Raw genomic sequence first — 19,656 nt, forward strand, 5'->3', positions numbered from 1 at the left:
ATAGTGAACCTACAGTGCGCTCGAACTGCATTCCCCATGAGGCTGCGCGTATTCTCAGCGCGTGAGAGAGTGGGTGAACGCTGAGGGTCGCGGCAAAACGTTTGTCATCTTTTCGTTTTTAGTCCAATGTTTCACCCAGGACCAGGCCAAGTCGTCGAGGGAACAGCTGATCATCGCCCCCCAGCTTCGGCACACTTTCAGTCAGATATGAGCGGCAGCGGGCGGCCCAGGACGAGCTCGTTCGCTGAGCCTCAGGGGGCGTCCGGAGCCGCTGCTGCATCCGCCGGATCCGCCGCTGTCGTGGGGAGCAACGCAGGAAAGCCCGGGGTCTCCCAGGCCTCGGCGGATTCTTCATCTGCTTGTTCAAATTTAAAACTAGCTAGTGAGTATATACGCAAAGTTATCTCAGTTATGAGTGTTTAATGAACATATCGTGTGTATAATTAAATAACACCTATGCTTTCTTGATATTGACAGTTATGTCATCTCCACGAAACTAGCCCATGCTAACCAAGGAAAATTGTCAAAATTCTGAGTTAAACGATTATAAACGAGAGATATTGACCTGGCCTCATAACCTATTGAGCTGTGTAGACAGCCTTTTGGGACATTAACAAGAAGTCCTGTTGCGTTACCATAGTACAGTGATGCTAATACCATGGTACTTTTATATAACATGGTACTGATTTCCGTATTCATGTGCATTGATATTTATATGGTACTTAAAGAAAACCATGGTGCTGCCAGAGAAAGCAATTTTACCATGGCAATACTATGCCCAAAAATAACGTGACATTAAGATGTCCAAAAACATGGTAGTACCCTAGTCAGTGTTTTGTAGTGTAGGCACATTTATTGTAACATGTGGATAATGTTGTCTAGTTAAGAAGCACACTAGGATTTGAGACACTATAATAAACTTGAGAATGACTGGTTGACAACCAGTTCAAGGCACTGTCATTAAAGTGATTGTTCAGATGTTTTACTAGGCAACTCACTAGGTTTTAGGGCATGTTGAATAGGTGGTAACTACCTGTCCTAACACGCCCACTGTTATAATGTCCTATGTGAAGGACATGTCAGGACATACACGTATTTAGTGATATATGTGCCATGTTTTCTTTAGAATGACAAATACACTTTTTACTAAGTACACTTGCACAAGGTTTGTTTATGTTTGGTCTACAGCTTTTATACCACTAGACATTTAGTAGTGACAGTTATGCTTTCAGTTTTAATCAAAATATTTCCTTAACAATATGTTATGAACCAATACACCTTGTATTTGCCAAGTATGTAGGAATATATGTATATTTAGAGAATAGCATTGCTTTTTGAGTGAATGTAGTTGCTGGCTTGCTGCAAAAAAGTATTGGCTAATATTTGCTCATTTACGCCTTTGTGTAATCAGATCTTATGTCTGAAATGTTTTTTAGGAGATAGTGGGAAGGTGACCACAGTGGTTGCCACCCCAGGCCAGGGCCCGGATCGCCCGCAGGAGGTGTCCTACACTGATATTAAGGTGATCGGTAATGGCTCCTTTGGCGTGGTGTATCAGGCACGCCTCATTGACAGTCAGGAGTGGGTGGCCATCAAGAAGGTACTTCAGGATAAGCGATTTAAGGTACAACACACCCTTTCACACATGTAAGCGCACAAGTACTTGTTGACCCACTTGGTTTAATAACACATTTTTTAAGTGTTAATATTTTTAAGGGTTGCTTTGTACTAAATTACAGATGAATTTGCAGCAAAATATTATAACATTATTAGTCTTTGACATTAACAACAAAAGATATGGAAATTGCTTTTAAAAGTAAATATGCCTAACCAAGCAGGGTTTTTATGATTAGATGATGTTATAGAATAATTTAATGAAAACCCAATTTTGACCAAAAAAAAATGACATTCGACCTATTTTTTGACTTTACTGAAAACGTTCCATCGCGATATCCGACGGGTTTTCCCAGATCGCATCTAATAGATCTAATATATATTAGATTTTCGTATCACGATTATAGTGACCAAAATAATCACGGTTATCAGTATTATCACAGTATTGTTAAAATGTGCTGGAAATGTACTGATACACACACTGAAATCATTTAACCAAGTTTTATAACAAAGCCTAACAAACAACAAATAAAATTAGCAGCACTATGCAGTTATTTTTTGTTTGCCAAACTACTATAAAGTTATTACATTATTAATTGAACATTCGATATTATTGAACATTGAGTAATAAAATAAGAACAAATAAACTACAAGCAATAGCACAAATAAATGCAATAGAACAACGATACAAATTAAATAACAGTGCTGTAAGTTTTTCGGACCAACCCTAGCACGGATTCAATATAATGATACACATCCATTTCTTTCTCAACTGTTTACGTTCACTTAAGACATAACCGACAATGTTTTTGAGGATACTCGACAAGACAGGCATTTTGACATAATTGTGTGTGTATTTGTCTTTTGAAGAGCAAGAAGACACGAAAGAAAACTCAATTCTGTAATCGCACGCTGTCTGAGACGCAGCTCTCTGTGTGCGTGCACAGAAAACAGCGTGCAAATACTGAACTGAGTTTTATTTCACTTCTTCTTGCGCCTAAATGGTTTAAAATCATTTATATATATATGATTATCTCCTAACAAGGCCACATGTGAAAGTCTGGGTAGATTAGATGGTAAGTGAACACATTTTTATGGTCCTACGACGGGGTCATAGCATCTCTGAAATGGCAAGCCTTACTCCCGATCAGCAGTGGTGAGAACTTACCCAAGGCTTCTCGATGTGCAAGGGCAACGAAGGCTACCCTTTCTGGACCAGACTGAAAGAAGGCCTTCTGTGGCACAAGTCACACAAAATTTTAATGATGGCTATGGGAGAAATGTGTCACAACACACAGTGCATCACACTTTGCTGCGTATGGGGCTGTGTAGCCCCAGACCAATCAGAGTGCCCTTGATGACCCCTGTCCACAGCCAAAAGTGCTGGGTACCGAGCGTAAGAACTGACTTTGGAGCAGTGGAAGAAGTTTGCCTGGTTCAGTGAGTCCCATTTTCTTTTAAATCACATGGACGGCCGTGTACGTGCGTGTCATTTACCTGGGGAAGTGATGGCACAAGTATGCACTGTGAGACAACGACAAGCCAGTGGAGGGAGTGTGATGCTCTGGGCAATGTTCTGCTGGGAAACCCTGAGTCCGGCCATTCATGTGAACGTAAATTTGACACTTGCCAGCTACCTAAACTTGTTGCAGATCAGATACACCCCTTCATGACAATGGTATTGTCTGGTGGAAGTGGCCCCTTTCAGCAGGATGTTGCACCCTGCCACACTGCACACATTGTTCTGGAATGATTTTTAGGAGCATGATGAAGGTGTTGCCATGGCCCCCAAATTCCTTAGATCCCAATCTGATTGAATGTGTGGGATGTACTGGATGAATAAGTCTAATCCATTGTGGCTCCACCTTGGACATGAAGGATCTGCTACTAATGTCTTGGTGCCAGAGACCACAGGGCACCCTTAGGGTCTTGTAGAGTGCATTCATAGGTGAGTCGGCACTGTTTGGCAGGATGCAGAGGACCAACGGCATATTTGGCAGATGATCAAAATGTTTTGGCTCATCTGTGTATATAAATATTAGATGAAAACAAAATGTCAATTTTAGAAACTTAAATGCTAATTAGAAATGTTGCCTTTGCAACTAACTGTAGTAAATAATTTGAAGTACTAAAAATACTAAAACTTTGCACACACAAAAAGCCACATCTCAAACAGCTCGCGAGTACCAAACTGAGTGCTTTTTCATGGCTTATTGTGCTTAAATGGTCAGAAACACACAAAGTATGTCAGAATGCCCATCTTGGTGAGTATTCACATTAACAAAGTCAGTGATGTCTTAAGTGAACGTAAACTGTTGAGAAAAAAAAACGAATGTGTATCAGTATATTAGGTCTGTGCATTAGCTCTTAAAGTGACAGCAGCCTAATATACCTGCTTCTGTCTGTCATTACAGGGGACCTATTATGCAAAATTCACTTTTTAAGGTGTTTGAACACAGATGTGTGTCCACAGTGTGTGTAAATTATTGCACACATTATTACATTATTAGTGCGCGAGATTGTTCTGTCACCGGAGCTCGGAGCATCAGCTCTTGAAGCTCCACCCTCTTAGGCCAGGAGCAGCAGCTCATTTGCATTTAAAGGGACCCACACTAAAACGTCGTGTTTTTGCTCAAAAGTGGCAAGTTAAACATGTTATAAAAAATTCTCTGTGGGGTATTTTGAGCTAAAACTTCACATACACACTCTGGGGACATCAGAGACTTATTTTACATCTTAAAAAGGGGCATAATAGGTCCCCTTTAATGTTAATCAAACAACAAAATAAAGCGATACGAATTAATCTGTATTTAATTTATGCAATTAAACATTCGATTTATTCAATTCCTGTAGTATTCATGTACCTAAATACTGTTAGACCTACCTGATAACCGTAAAGCACTTTTTATTTTATTTTGTATTTTTATTTTATTGTATTTATTTGTGCTTCTGCTTGTAATTTATTTGTTCTTGTTTATTTTGTAAATTCAACTCAAGCTTACTTGTGCTGTGTATAAACTCGTGTGCAACAATATTACCCCATTGTAAAAACATAAATACATAGAGTAAGCATACATTTAGGTGAGATAAATGTAAAAAAAAAAAAAAAAAAAAAAAACATTTTCCAAAATGAAATTCAGGCAAAAAAAAAAAAACAGAAAAATAAAAAGCTAATTTTGTTTTTGTTTTTTTGTTATAAATTATATAATAGAAATAACACTAAAATAACACTGGTTGTGCCTCACAAGTGGAGAATAACTGGTTTAAAATGTGAGGATTAAAAAAAAAAAAAAAAAAAAAGTATTAAGCAAACTTTTTTTGTATGTTGCTTGACAATCAACAGATGCTTTTAATTCAGAGATTGGCAGTAGACTAATTTTTTGGAAAGCAGTCTTAGTTTAAGAGACCTTCTTAGTTGCACAGCAATATTTTGATTTGAATATATCACCAGTATGTTGTCATACACCACTCTGTCTTTCATCCTGAAACAGCTAACCATTTACATGACCCACTTGTGCTGTCCACTCCCAAAGCAAACACTGTGCCCTTGAACGAGGCACTTAAACCCAGGCTGCTCTAGGGGGATTGTACTGTCGTGATTTACTCTCTTGTAAATATTGTGACGTCTCTTATCCCTGAGAGATGCTAACAGTCTTTCTTCTGTCTTTATGAAGAATCGAGAACTTCAGATCATGAGAAAACTGGACCACTGCAATATAGTGAGGCTGCGCTATTTCTTCTATTGCAGTGGAGAGAAGGTAAAAACCTGTGACATTTGATGCAAAGCTCTATATTATGACCTCAAATGGAAATAAATATGTACACTACTTTTGAATGGGAATGTATTTCTTGAGAATATCTGTTGAATTAGGTTCAAATTGTTAAAAATAAAATAATGGTGATTCTTTCAATTACGATGGCCTGTTTTATGGTTGTGGTCTAATGATCTTGTTGTGATTTAAAGGGTTTATATCCTGTCCATAACTACACTACTTGGATAAAAGTATTGGGCAGAACATATGGGCAGCGATAATGAGTTTCCACACTTCTGGGAAGTCTTTCTGCTAAATGTTGGAATATAGACACTTTCTACTCGAACTCTCAGATCATCCTCTGACAAATTATTAGCCGTTCCATTGTCTCACTTGAAATCTAAAGGTGATAGAGCCTTTTCCGTATTTGCCCCTAAGCTGTGGAATTTGTTACCTCAGTCAATTAGGTTTTCCTCCTCCCTATCTGTATTTAAGTCATCTCTGAAAACATTTTTTTTTTTCTCAGGCCTATTCATAATGTTTAGATTTGTTAGTCTTAGTGAGTTAAATCTTAGTCTTGATTTTATTTGGTTTTATGGTTTGTTGTTGATTTACTTACATACTATTTCATACTATGACTGCTTTATATGATCTTTTTATTGTGTTATTGTGAAGCACCTTGGTCAGCAGAAATGTTGTTTAAAGGTGCTATATAAATAAAAGCGACCTTGACCTTGACCTTGACAAGGAGTTTCCCAAATAGTTTTGGCCATGTAGTGTATTATTATTATTATTATTTTTTTTTTTTTTGGCAGGTTATTGTTTTTTATAATGTACAGTTTGTGTCTTTATTGCACAGAAGGATGAGGTATACCTCAATCTGGTGCTGGACTATGTGCCTGAGACCGTCTACCGGGTGGCACGACACTTTAGTAAAGCTAAAGCCGTTATTCCCATCTTTTATGTGAAGGTAAAGTTGACTGAACAAACATACTCCAATACTGAGTCAATTCTTGACTTCTTAAAGGCAACACAAAATCAAAATTCACCTTATTTATTCTTTTTTTTAATAAATGTCTTTGGTCTTATTGTGCACTATTCATTGTATTGAAAGCTGTGGTAATATGCGGATATGTATGCACATGTAAGTTGATACCATCACAAGCAGCTTTCAGTTAGACTAATATTACTGCACTTAGAACTATATTACTTGGCAGATTAAATTGAACTGTTATTGTTTACCATTTTATTGAATTTCTTTAATTTTTTTGCTGTTGTCTCTGTGGGAAAATTACTGTGATACACAGCCTCTCAAGGCTTATTGCTTTAATAATTACTTTCTTTAACATAAAGAGATTTTTGCTTACTGCCTTTATTTTCTCTTAGGTGTATATGTATCAGCTTTTCCGCAGTTTGGCCTACATCCATTCCCAAGGTGTGTGTCACAGAGATATCAAACCACAGAACCTTCTGGTGGACCCAGAAACAGCTGTTCTCAAGCTCTGTGACTTTGGCAGGTCAGTGCTGTGTGTTTGTGTGTGTGTGTGTGTGTGTGTGTGTGTGTGTGTGTGAGAGAGAGCGAGAGTAGATTTGATGGGTTCTCAAATGTGTCCTTCTGCCTGCCAGTGAACATTATGTTTGGTTTTAATGGGTGTTACACTATTATAGTCATTGTATTTTGAGAGTGCACCTCTTTATAAGTGCAGCCCTTAGTTGGTATCTAGATTTGATGTATATTGTCAGTGCAGTATCTCGCCCTCCTTGCGGTCTTAAGGTATATTTGTTTCTGATTGTGTTGTAAAATTTGTAAGCAAATGCGGTTGTTCATGTTCTCTGTTCATTGACAAAAGCAATATGCATCCAGATATTGATGGATATTCCTTTGTCCTGCAGGCCAAACTTTGGCCCCCTTTTTCGATGGATTCCCATTAAAAACAGTCTGTTTTTCAGAGCTGTTCTATGAGAAACACTTGAACTATTGGATGATTGGCAGAAATGTTGACCACTGTAATCCAGACCACATTTGTTTAATCTATTGCAATTTCAAGTATTTAATTTTTGATTGTGTAAGGCACTTGTTGGCATTCAGGTCGATTTCTTTTGAGGGAACATAAACACTGGCTTTAGTGTCTGGAAAAAAGTGGACAATTTGGCAACTGAAAAAGCTTGAAAATAGTTATTTGGCAGAGCGGAGATACACATCAGACTGGAATAATTGCTTTGTTTGAAAGTGCATCTGTATTGAATTGAGCATTATTCTGGAGCTGTTTTCCCAGCTGTTCTGTCATGCCTTATTTAAAAAAAATTACAAAGCGTTTAATACAGAAACGTTTAAACAACAGTGCACTTTTTTTGTACCAGGATGGAGGAAGATTTTTGGCTATTTTGTGGTGTTGAGCTTGATTCAGTGTTTGTTTTATTGAAGAATAATAAATCTGTCGTTTTCATACTGACTGCCTGATTAAAGTTTTTCTCATAATTCAAATCTGTCTCAGTGCAAAGCAGCTGGTGAGGGGTGAGCCTAATGTCTCTTATATCTGCTCACGATACTACCGCGCCCCTGAACTCATCTTTGGTGCGACAGACTACACCTCCAACATTGACGTCTGGTCAGCTGGATGTGTGCTGGCCGAACTGCTGCTGGGGCAGCCCATCTTCCCTGGAGACAGTGGTGTGGACCAGCTAGTGGAGATCATAAAGGTAAAACTAACCCCTTAATTTTAATCAGTACTTTTAGATTCAGTTCTACTGTACATCATTAAGGGATATGTCTGGCCTTAGGAGCTTTTATGACCTCTTCTGTTCAGAAAATTTATACAGAACCCAGAGAACCTTCACTCCAGAACAGATGTCTGAAACTGGCTTTACTATATGCTGTCAAACTAAAGGCAACCAAAAGTAATCCAGCCTTCTAACCAGTCTTTCTCCCAGAATATCTTTATTTATATGAAGCCAGACCTGGGTATATTAGACTTTTTGGAAAGAGGATAAAACCTTACATGGAGAACCTGGACATTAATTTGGACATCTTAACTCAGACTCATTTTTGCACTATTGCTCCTTGGGGTCTGAAAAGGCCAAATGTTATATTAACCCTGAATCAACACAAAAAGACTCATGAACACACCCTCATGAATATCGGCAGAAATGTTTGGAGTTAAGATGCAGTTTTCCTCTCCATAGACCTGTATTCACAGATCCAAATAATCGTGTATCGGCAGTAGCATTAAATGGAGATCAATGTCATGGCATGCGAATCCCAGGACAAAGTTCTGTCTTTACAGCTGATGATCGTGCTTTACTCCTGGCTGTGGAAAATATAGTAGAATATATATATAGTAAATATAAGTAAATATAGTAGTATATAGTAAAATATATAGATAATCTTCACTGGCTGCACTTGAATCTGTAAAGACTGATCATCCCATAATTATAAGTACATTAGCTAAAGTAGATCTTTTATGGAAGGAAAAAAATCAGTATCTTTTTCTGCTGGGTTAGAGGGCATATTTGTTTATATGGTAACTAGAAAGCAGACATCGCTGCAAAGGAGGCTCTCAACTTGAATATTTCAGAGCGTCAAATTCCACCCTTTGATTTCAGACCAGTAATAAACTCTTATATTAATAATGTGGCAGATGGAATGGGATGAATGCTACGAAAATAAGTTACATGAAATAAATCCTAGTACAAGAAGAATTTTTCACTCCTTTCTAAGCTAGGTATGATCGAGTTGTTTTTACTAGATGTCATTTAGATCATACAAGACTTACATACACTCTAAAAAAAAAATCTGTAAAAATAGGGCAAAATGTACTGTATTAATTTAACGGAATTTTCCATATTTATTTTTTACAGGTGTTTTACCTGTATTTTGAATTTTGCACGTCATTGAGTTGTCTTAGGGTTAATGTAAATGCTGTAAAATTACTGGATAATGCCCGGGTAATAAGCTGCAAGTATTTTTTCTGTTATTTTACAGATTTATTTTTTACAGTGTATGGCTATTTATTAAAAGATGAAGAACCACCGTCATGCCTTCCTTATCAAACTACAATGAGTGTTAAACATAATTTTACTGGACTGTACTGTTTTTAAATGTAAATAGACAATAGTTTTATTCAGAGATGTTTAACTGATGTATTTAAAAAAAGTATCACCAAAATGTATTTTTAGAGTTTCTGTCTAGTATTAATCTTAAATGTCTTTATATAGATTTTTGTTAATTGTATGACTCTTGTCTATTCTGTTTTCGCCATAAAACAGCCTTGCTACTGACATGGATTTAAAAATAAATAAATACATTTAGATTCAGTTCAACAATGTTAGGCAAGATGATTTTATAATGTCCATCTAATTTATGTAGCAATCCACATAAAACTTGTATTGAGCCTCTATATTGATTATTTACTCTACCATTCATTGATCTGTTAGAATGATTTCTGAAGGATCATGTGACACTGAAGATTGGAGTAATGATGCTGAAAATGTAGCTTTGCCCTCACATCAATTACTTTTTAAAATAGAAAACAGTTATTTTAAAATGTAACTGTATTTCACAATACTATTGTTTTTACTGTATTTTTGATCAAATAAATGCAGCCTTGGTAAGCATACAAGATTTCTTTCAAAAACATTTAAAAACATTCATCGACCCCAATTTTTATGAATGATTGTGTGTGTGTGTCTTGTGTTTGTGTCTACACACACACACACACACACCTGATTTTGAATCACATATAATATTGCATTTCAATAAATTCTGTAAAGTTTGCTCAACAAACTTTGTTTTTTTCAGCCCAGCATTCTTCAGTTGTTTCTGTCTGTCTGCTCAGGTACTTGGAACACCCACAAGAGATCAGATCCGTGAAATGAACCCGAACTACACAGAGTTCAAATTCCCACAGATCAAAGCACATCCATGGACCAAGGTAAAATCTCACCCAAATCTGACTCATATTTACGACCAAAGCCATGAGGTATCTGTTAGCAATCTTATAAGATTGGCTTATAAATCTTCTCAAGTAACAACTTTGGACGTTTGGCAAGTTTACTGCTTGTTCTGGTCATGAACTGTTCACTTAGACAGGAAGAGACCATCTGACTGACATGTGAGGTAAAAGACTGTTCTTGCATATCTTACAAAGATTTTATACTTGAAAATTTGTACTAACTTTTTTACTAGTGGAGTGCATTTTTCAGAGAGTAGCTAATGTCAGTGAGTTGTCTTTATTGTTGTCAAAAGTACCAACTTCGGTACCAAGTCGGTACTGAAATTTTAAAAATGTGAGGCTTTGAGTGCTGTTGAGCGGATTCGTAAACACCTCTGATTGGCTATTGTGTTCACACACTCAACAGATATGTCTGTGATTTGGCTGCAATGAGCAACGCCTCAAAATCAATGATGCTCTTCACCAGACACTTACACAGATACACACAGTAGCGTTTGAAAGCAGGCCCGCTGATAGACGCCTGCTTTTAAACGCTCCTGCTTTCAAACACTCGTGTGTGCTTTCAAACCCTCACGTGCGTTGATCATTGTAGCCAATCACAGACATATCTGTTGAGCGCGTGAACACAGTGGCCAATCTGAGGTGTTTATGAAGCTGCTCAACAGCGCTTAAAGCGTTACATTTTTAAAATTTCAGTACCGACTTCGGTGTCGAGTCGGTACTGAAATTTTAAAATTTTTTTTCTTTTTGACAGCACTAGCTGTCTTATAACTCTTGTGTTGTTTCCTCTCATTTCTCATTTATTTTTTATGTCATTTCTCCACAGGTGTTTAAACCAAGAACTCCTCCTGAGGCAATAGCCCTGTGCTCTCGGCTCTTAGAGTACACACCAGTGACACGACTGTCGCCGCTTCAGGCTTGCGCTCACGGCTTCTTTGACGAGCTGCGCCAACCTGGCACCCGTCTGCCCAGCGGTCGAGAGCTGCCTCCGCTTTTCAACTTCACCATGACGGGTGAGTCACATGAGCCTTTCATGCGTACACTTTGGAACAAACTTCTCACAGATTGCATACAGATGTCATTCAAGTAATGCATCTCAAAACAGATTTCCATAGGATTAGTATCAGTTTTGGCCTGAGGCTATTTAGTCTCAGAACAAGGATCCGGATCAGTGTATTTAATCTGCCTTTTCTGTAATTCCAGCTATGAGAATCACTTAATGCAGACATCAGAAATCCCCCAGAGTATTTATTAAAATTAGCCTGCAGTAACAGCTTGTTCAGAGCTGAACCAGTCACACATTAATATGTAACCACCCCTTATATATATATATATATATATATATATATATATAAGGCCTTTTTACCATTAAAAGTTTAGTTCACCTCAAAATGAAAATTTGGTCATTAATTAATCACCTTTCATCAAAAAGATCTTCATTTGTGTTCCGAAGGTGAACGAAAGTCTTACGGGTGTGGAACGAAATGAGGGTGAGTAATTAATGACAGAATTTTAATTTTGGGGTGAACTAACCATTTAAGCACTTTGATCCTCTGATAAAAGGCAGTATAAACAACATCAGTTTGCAGTGCTCAGCCAATCATAACAGAGTTTATATCCATACACTACTGTTGAAAAGTGTGGGTTCAGGAGTTTTTTTTATTATTATTATTTAAAAGAAATGAATGCTTTTATTCAGCAAGGATACATTAAATTGATAAAAAGTGACAGTAAAGACTTTTGTAATGTTACAAAAGATTTTTATTCAAATGTTCTCTTGAACTTTCTATTCATCAGAGAATCTTGAAAAAAGTATTGCCGTTTCTACAAAATTTTAAGTAGCACAACTGTTTTCAACATTACTTATTATCAATGTTCCATGTGTCATGTTGACAATTTTACTGTTTTTACTTTTGATCAAACTAATGCAGCTTTGGTGAGCATTAGAGAATTCTTTCAAAAACATTATAAAATCTACTGACCCCAAACTTTTGAATGGTAGTGTATTAAAATACAAAGGATGAGTTCTCTGTCATTATTTACTCACCATCGTGTTTGTGTTCATGATGACATGTGTGACATGCTTTGTGCAGAACTGGAGAAGCTGGAGAAGTTTATCAGTAAATAATGATTTAAATTAAAAGTCTTTCCCTCACACAACTATATCATATGACCAGAAAACTTCAGACGGAATCGTTTGATACTTTTACGTCCTTTTTGAAGCTTGAAAGCTTAATTCCCCATGGAAATTAATTGCATGGACAAGAGCGGCCAGTACAAATCTCTTTTTTGTGATCCACAGAAAAAAATAAAGTAATGCAGATTTGGAAAGACATGAATGTGTGTAAATTATGACAGAATTTTGATTTATGAATGAACTATTCCTTTAATTTTAAGGGTTAGAGAGAGGGCAGCAAATGGTCATGCAAAGCTAAATTACAACTACATTTGATGCAAGAAACCTTGTCTAACATAATTGGACTTCAGGGGAAAAAATTAAATGCTACAGAAGCGATTGAGAGGAGATTAGCTGCACTTTGCTCAGCCCTTTCAAAATGATCATGTTGCTTATCTTGGATTTGGTGATTTGGTTTTCTTCGGTATTGCTTAGTAGTCCAGTGCTTGCCCATTTTATGGGATAGTATGTGTTAATCGTTTCTGTTCTTAAAAGAGCATTTGATATGTTTACTGAGTTGTTTGTTCCTCTTAGAGATGTCAACAGAATGTGTTTCTCTTTATTTCAGAGCTGATGATTCAGCCCCAGCTCAATTCCATTCTCATTCCACCTCATGCCTGTGCACAAACCGTAGCATCCTCCAACGGTAATGCTGTTATTCTTCTCAGTGATGGTCTGGTTTAAGACCCAAGTTAAATCAAAATTTGTTGTTAATAAAGTCTTCCTGCTGTTTTATTGTGCATGATTCATCAGTGCTTTTTTCTGATGAGCAAAATGCTTTCATTCATTATCTTTCATGGACAATAATTTTCTTCTGAAATTACTTTCCTGATGTAGTAATGCCTTCACAATGCATTTAAAGGATTAGTTCACTTTAAAATTAAAATTACCCCAAGCTTTACTCACCCTCAAGCCATCCTACGTGTATATGACTTTCTTCTTTCTGATAAACACAGTCAGAGTTATATTAATAAATATCCTGATGTGTCCAAGCTTTATAATGGCAGTGAACGGGACCAACGAGTATGAACACGGTTAATAAAGGCCATCGGTTACACTTTTTTAAGTTGAATACGGAAGGTGGTCGGGCAGAAGCTAGATATTTTACTTCATAACTTGTTAAATAGGGATATTTTTCTTACACAAATGCATCACTTCGCTTCAGAAGGCCTTTATTAACCGTCCGGAGCCGTGTGGAGTACGTTTATAATGGATGCACTTGAGATTCATACTCGTTGGTTCCGTTCACTGCCATTATAAAGCTTGGATGCTTCAGGATATTTATTAATATAACTCCGATTGTGTTCATCAGAAAGAAGAAAGTCATATACACTTAGGATGGCTTGAGGGTGAGTAAAGCTTGGGGTAATTTTCATTTTAAAGTGAACTAATCTTTTAACTCCTGTTACACCAGTGGTTCTCAAACTGGGGGGCCTGGAGTTACAAGACCCCACTGCAAAATTTTCTCACATATTATGTGTCTACTCGCCACATAAGTAGATAATTGAACACAAAATATTAATTTGACATTTTATTACCTCAAGATGACTCGCAGTACCCGATTGAGCGGTCTGTTATTTCTTGTAGTGGTTGTTGACGTCATGCAATAACAAACCACTAGATAGCATGATTGAAGAATCAGAATTGAGTATTGCAGGGAGCTGTGCAAAATTATAAATTAATGGTGCATGCATCATTCTGTACCAAGCAAGTTTGTGAAAGAAAGCCAGTGCCAGGTAAACTTAAAGCAGACAATCAGTCTACTTCAAATGTCACCACTACCAAAACAAAAGCAAGAGAACCCATTATAATCAGTGATGCTGTCTACACCGGATGCGGCGCGACACGTGACACAACAAATTTCCAACAGTAAACCAGTGCCCCATTCTATTTCTGACGTACTCCAAGAGCTTGCGCAACTTCTGACACAAAAGGACAAATGTATTTGCGTAATTTTTTGTCACGTCCTTGAATTTGTTTTACTGTTGTAGTTACAATGTTTCAAATAAATCCTATAGGATTTTGCGAGCAAGGTCATGTCTGAGGGTGTCTTTATGTGGGTAAATGTTGGTGGGGGGCTTGAAAATAGTTTTATCTACAAAATGGGGGCCTGGCAGAAAAAGTTTGGGAACCACCATGTTACACTATCGTTTTGGGGTTGGTTTTTTATTATTATTAAGAGACTAAAGAAGTCTCTTATGCGTGCTGTGGCTACATTTATGTGATCAAAAATACAGTAAAATAGAAACATTGTGAAATATTATATATCAAAATAACTTGTAATTTATTCCTGTGATGGCAAGGCTGAATTTTCAGCCGCCATTACTCCATTACTCATTCATTAGTATGCTTAATATTCTAATTTTAATATGCTGATTTGGTGCTCAAGAAATATTTTATTATTATTATTATTATTATTATTATTGTCAATGTTAAAACAGTTTTTTTGTGGAAACCATGATACCTTTTTTTTTTTAGGATTCTTTGATGAATAGAAAGTTCAAAAGAACAGTATTTATTTGAAATAGATATCTTTTGTAACATTATAAATGTCTTTTCTATTGTATTTCTGCTAAATACAATATTTATTTATCTTACTGACCCCAAACTTTTGATAGGTCCTTTAATGTATTTTGTGAGTGAGTATTGAGCTATGTGTTTGCTAAGGAAGCTTGTTTCCACCACTAAATAAAAAATAAGAAAAGGTAATTGCGACTTTTTATCTCACAATTCAGACTTCTTAGATTTGTGAGAGATAAACTCGCAATTCTGACTTCTTTTCTCGGAATTGTGAGATATAAACTCGCATTTGCTAGTCATAAATTCCAATTCTGAGGAAAAGAAAACTGAATTTTTTTCGCAAACTGTAAGTTTATATCTCGTAATTCTGACTTTATATCACCCAATTCTGACTTTATACCTCGCAATTGTGAGTTTATATCAAGCAATTCTGAGGAAGAAAAGGAGTTGTGAGAAGTCGCAATTACCTTTTTTATTTTTTGAGTGGCGGAAACAAGCTTCCATAGTTTGCTGATCACGCTGACAAATATTATTTTTCAAAGTCCTCTTTTTGTTTTGTCCTCTCTCTTCTCTGTCAGATGGCTCTGAAGGTTCTGTACAGCCTGGATCTACTCTGACCAACAGCACCTGAGGCTGTGACTCAAAAAACAAGCTTACACACCACAGCATCTGAGCCACCACAGAGCACATCCCTTCCTCTGACAAACACATACACAGTCTTACACCCTCTTTACCTCATACACGGCTCCTCCTCCCTATAGCTCTAATTCACACATTTACAGACTGATTCAGGTGTCACGCATTTCAGAATTACCAGCGACTGCACAGCGGTCTGGAAAGCCTGATGTTTGTTTACTGTCTACCGAGAAACATACTGTACACACACACCGACACTCTGCCATGTACATGAAACAAACAACAACAAACAGAGTTATACTGCTAATATTTGCTTCAGATAATAGAGTTAGTCAATATCGAGAGTGCTCCGAACGGCTGCGTAGGCCCGTAGCAAAGTTCATGTGCATCCATAACGCAACACCACACGTGCTTTGGAGGTCAAATGCGATTGGTTCAGTGGCTAGGGGCAGGTCCTCTGTCTAATTTTTATCTTAATTTATTTAAATCGACATTTACAGTGGATGTTTTACCTTGATTTGTTTAGCTAACGCTCAGTCATTGCTCTCAATCTCCCTATCTGAGGAATAATACATTTCGCAGGGAACAAGCAGTCACGGTAAATGATGTATCTTGTTGTAAATGTCAAGGGAAATAGGCGGGACTAAATGTTGTGGTTTTATACAGTTATTTTAATATCTTGCTTTTAACTTCCAGTAAATATATTTGTTGTTTTCAAATGGCGAATTGGATGGACTTTTGAGAAAGCATCTGCGGTCTTTTTCCCTGTGGAACAAAGGCACAGCGAAGAAGAGCTGGTTGGGAAACTGTTAAACGTTCTTGTTGACCATAAAGAAGGGAAAGAATGATTGAAAGACGTATGCAAGACAATAGCATATTAATATTGTTGTACTGAAGTGACTTTATATTCCTGGGCATTATCATTAACTTTTAATGATGCTCCAGGTCTAGGCTTAATTTATTCTTGTGAGATTACAGATTCTTCATCCATTCAAAGTCATTTTTGAATGACGTCAGGTCTGTAGACTGAACCTTGCATTGTAATTCAGTGTTTCAGTACGTTTTCTATCTGTTTTAGCATTTCAATCAACATCATTTTTCTGATAAATTAAGCTACTCTTATTAAAGGCCTTTGTGGTAGAACAGTTCTATAAAATGTTTGTGAAATCTCCACATGAGTTGAGAATCGTAACGTTAAATGGTCTCAGTCAATCGTATCGATCCACAAACTGTCCAAAATAACAGATATCTTTTCTTTTCTCGAGAACACATCTGTTAGCTTCTCAATAAACCCTGTTCTGAGGCCCTCAATGGCCCATCTTCCAACTTTCTGTGATGTTCATGCTATTCTCCTGTTCTGTTTCATTAGTCTTTTTTTTTTTTTTTTTTTTTTTTTTTTTTTAATGTTCGGTGGGTTTGGTTTGACCAGTTTTGCTCCACCCATCTGTATGTAAATATACTTTGGTTTTTAAGCTCTGTGCAGGATGTAAATATCAACACTGTACCACTTTTGTGTTATCGTTGATGTCTTTCTCTCCCTTTATCTCTCTTGGGCTGTCTTCACTTAGATTTGAAGACGGCAACGTTCATTTTGTTTGTCATTTACAGTATTTATTGCTTTGTAATGTAATGTTGGGGCTGAAAGTTTCACTTTTTTTGTGAAATAGTAACCCTTATCAGAGTACTGTATGTCAGTTTATAAGCTCAGCACTTGATTTGGGAGGGAAATGGAGTAAAACTTAAGCTTCATGTCCAACATGGTCATGCTTTGTACTCTACTTGGCAATTTTAGCACATTTTTGCAAAGGTGCACTGGAAGTCATGCTCATACGTCTGTTTTTCATGAAACGGACGGTCTCTGAAGTGAATCAGCTGCTTGAAATACTGCAGCTCTTTGTGGCGGTTTTGCCAATCTGGCTTGAAGCCTCAAAGACAGTGGAATGTGTTTATTCTTTAATCTGACATCTGTGAATCAAGCCCACAGCAACATGTATGTGTGCTCTTAGAAAAATGTGAATCTTTTTTTATTTTATTTTTTTTTATTCAAATGTGTATTTGGCTTTGAAGTTTATTTTCCTCCCCTTTAAGGCTTGTTAAATGAATTGAGACCAGCCTGCAAAGTCTCTTCCCCTTCATTGCTCCTGTAATCCTGCCCTCCCCCTCGTCTCTGCCTTAAGCCTACCGTACAAACGTTAGCCTGTTATTACCCCCTTTTTTTTTTTTTTTTTTGGTTAATTGTTGGAACTTTCTGCCTCAACGTTCTGACCCAGGGGAATTGTGTCCTGAGACAAAGAGAGACGAATGGAGAGAGCTTGTCAGAATAAATTGAACTCATTTAATAAAGTGAGTTTTTAGAGGCAGTGCTGGTGTGCGTGTGTGTGTGTGTGTGTGTGCTGGGAGTTTTAACATGCCTTACCTGTTTAACATGACTTCAAATTACTATCTATTTGAATGAATATATGGTATAGGACCAAAATTGAACATTTGTGATTTAAATTAAAGTTTGTTAATTTTTTTTTTTTTTTTTTTTTAAATAAAGACATTCGTAATGGAAACCATTTGTATTTAAAATAGAAAAATGCCAAATATAAGCGTATTTAATAGTGGTCTTGAAACTTTGAACCCAACTGAATGTGTAATATGCTGTGAATATGATGTCTGTGTGTTTCGTACAATATCTGTAATTCTTTATTTGTTTTTATAAAAGTTATTTGTTATTTAGCATGCTTTCTTGCCCAAAGCAACCACTAATACAGGACAGGCAGTCTGGAAGTGACCTGGAGTGAAGAAATATGCTCAATGGAACAGTGAGTACAGTATTATCATATTATGACAAAATCTTTTTGAATCCTTGTACAGTTTATACCAGCTTGTTGTGTATTGTTACAGGCAGGTGAGGCCATAAAATGCTGCAGGGATGATGTCAAAACTCGGAAGACTAATTCTTTCAATTTATGAGTAAAATGTGGTAAACATAACATGACAGTACTTTAAATACATGACATAACATGACAATACTTGAATGTTTTTCTCTACAATGTAAATTACACACACCATATTGAAAACATGAATTCTGAATTGCTATTTTTATTTAAAAAAACCATATGTTTCTAATAAGTTATAAATTGAAAAACTCCATAGGAAATTCTTGAGGGATTCAGGGGCGAGTTAGTCTTCCAGGTTTTGACATCATCCCTGCAGCACTGTATTACATCTTAGAAAGATCCTTATTCCAAAAGCTTGTGTCACTGAAACCTGTCATCATTTATTCACTGTCATGTTGTTCCCGACCTGTATGATTTTCTTTCTTCTGAGAAACACAAAAGGAGATATTTGAAGGCTTTTCAGACAATACAAGCAAACCAGAGCATTCAAACTTATAAAAAAACAAAAGATTTGATATTAAGAATGGTTTGTGTGAGAAACAGAAATTATAAACTCTTATGTCAAGTTTAATTTTGTGTTCAAACTATCAAGAAACAGATAACAAATTAATGTTTTCCACACACCAAGCTATCCCATGGCTTCAGAAGAATTGAAATATAGTGTATGAGTATTTTTATTGTTTTTGTGTTGCATTTTCTTTTTCCAAATAATCTGTTCTTTGTAGCTTAAAGGGTTAGTTCACCCCAAAATGAAAATTCTGTCATTAATTACTCACCCTTATGTCATTCCAAACTTGTAAGACTTTTGTTCATCTTCAGAACACAAATGAAGATCTTTTTTGATGAAATCTGAGAGATGTCTGTCCCTCCATTGACTGCCTTTGTAACGACAACTTTGTTGCTTCAAAAGGTTCATAAAGAGATCTTAAAACTAATCCATATGAATCAAGCGGTTTAGTCCAAATTTTCTGAAGATACTCACTCACTTTATATGATGAACAGATTTAATTTAGGCTTTTATTTTACTTGATCAGCGAACATAAGCAGAAGCTCAACCAAACCTGAATAACGCACAAGAACAAAACTTCCGGAAGCTAAAAAGTGCTGCGTAACCAATGAGG

General features: G+C 36.6%; 1 protein-coding gene across 1 annotated transcript; it reads left to right on the forward strand.

Annotated features, from left to right (window-relative positions):
• The first annotated feature begins 3 nt into the window (after positions 1 to 3).
• Positions 4 to 18,163, forward strand: gsk3aa (glycogen synthase kinase 3 alpha a). Its single transcript, XM_051873034.1, has 10 exons — positions 4 to 382; positions 1,437 to 1,624; positions 5,289 to 5,372; positions 6,226 to 6,336; positions 6,753 to 6,883; positions 7,862 to 8,066; positions 10,202 to 10,297; positions 11,145 to 11,331; positions 13,063 to 13,140; positions 15,593 to 18,163. The coding sequence occupies exons 1-10, from the start codon at positions 127 to 129 to the stop codon at positions 15,643 to 15,645; spliced, it is 1,389 nt and encodes a 462-aa protein (XP_051728994.1). The 5' UTR covers positions 4 to 126; the 3' UTR covers positions 15,646 to 18,163.
• Positions 18,164 to 19,656: the final 1,493 nt, after the last annotated feature.

The sequence above is a fragment of the Ctenopharyngodon idella genome, chromosome 19, assembly GCF_019924925.1.
Source record: "Ctenopharyngodon idella isolate HZGC_01 chromosome 19, HZGC01, whole genome shotgun sequence".
In the NCBI taxonomy this organism is placed as follows: Eukaryota; Metazoa; Chordata; class Actinopteri; order Cypriniformes; family Xenocyprididae; genus Ctenopharyngodon; species Ctenopharyngodon idella.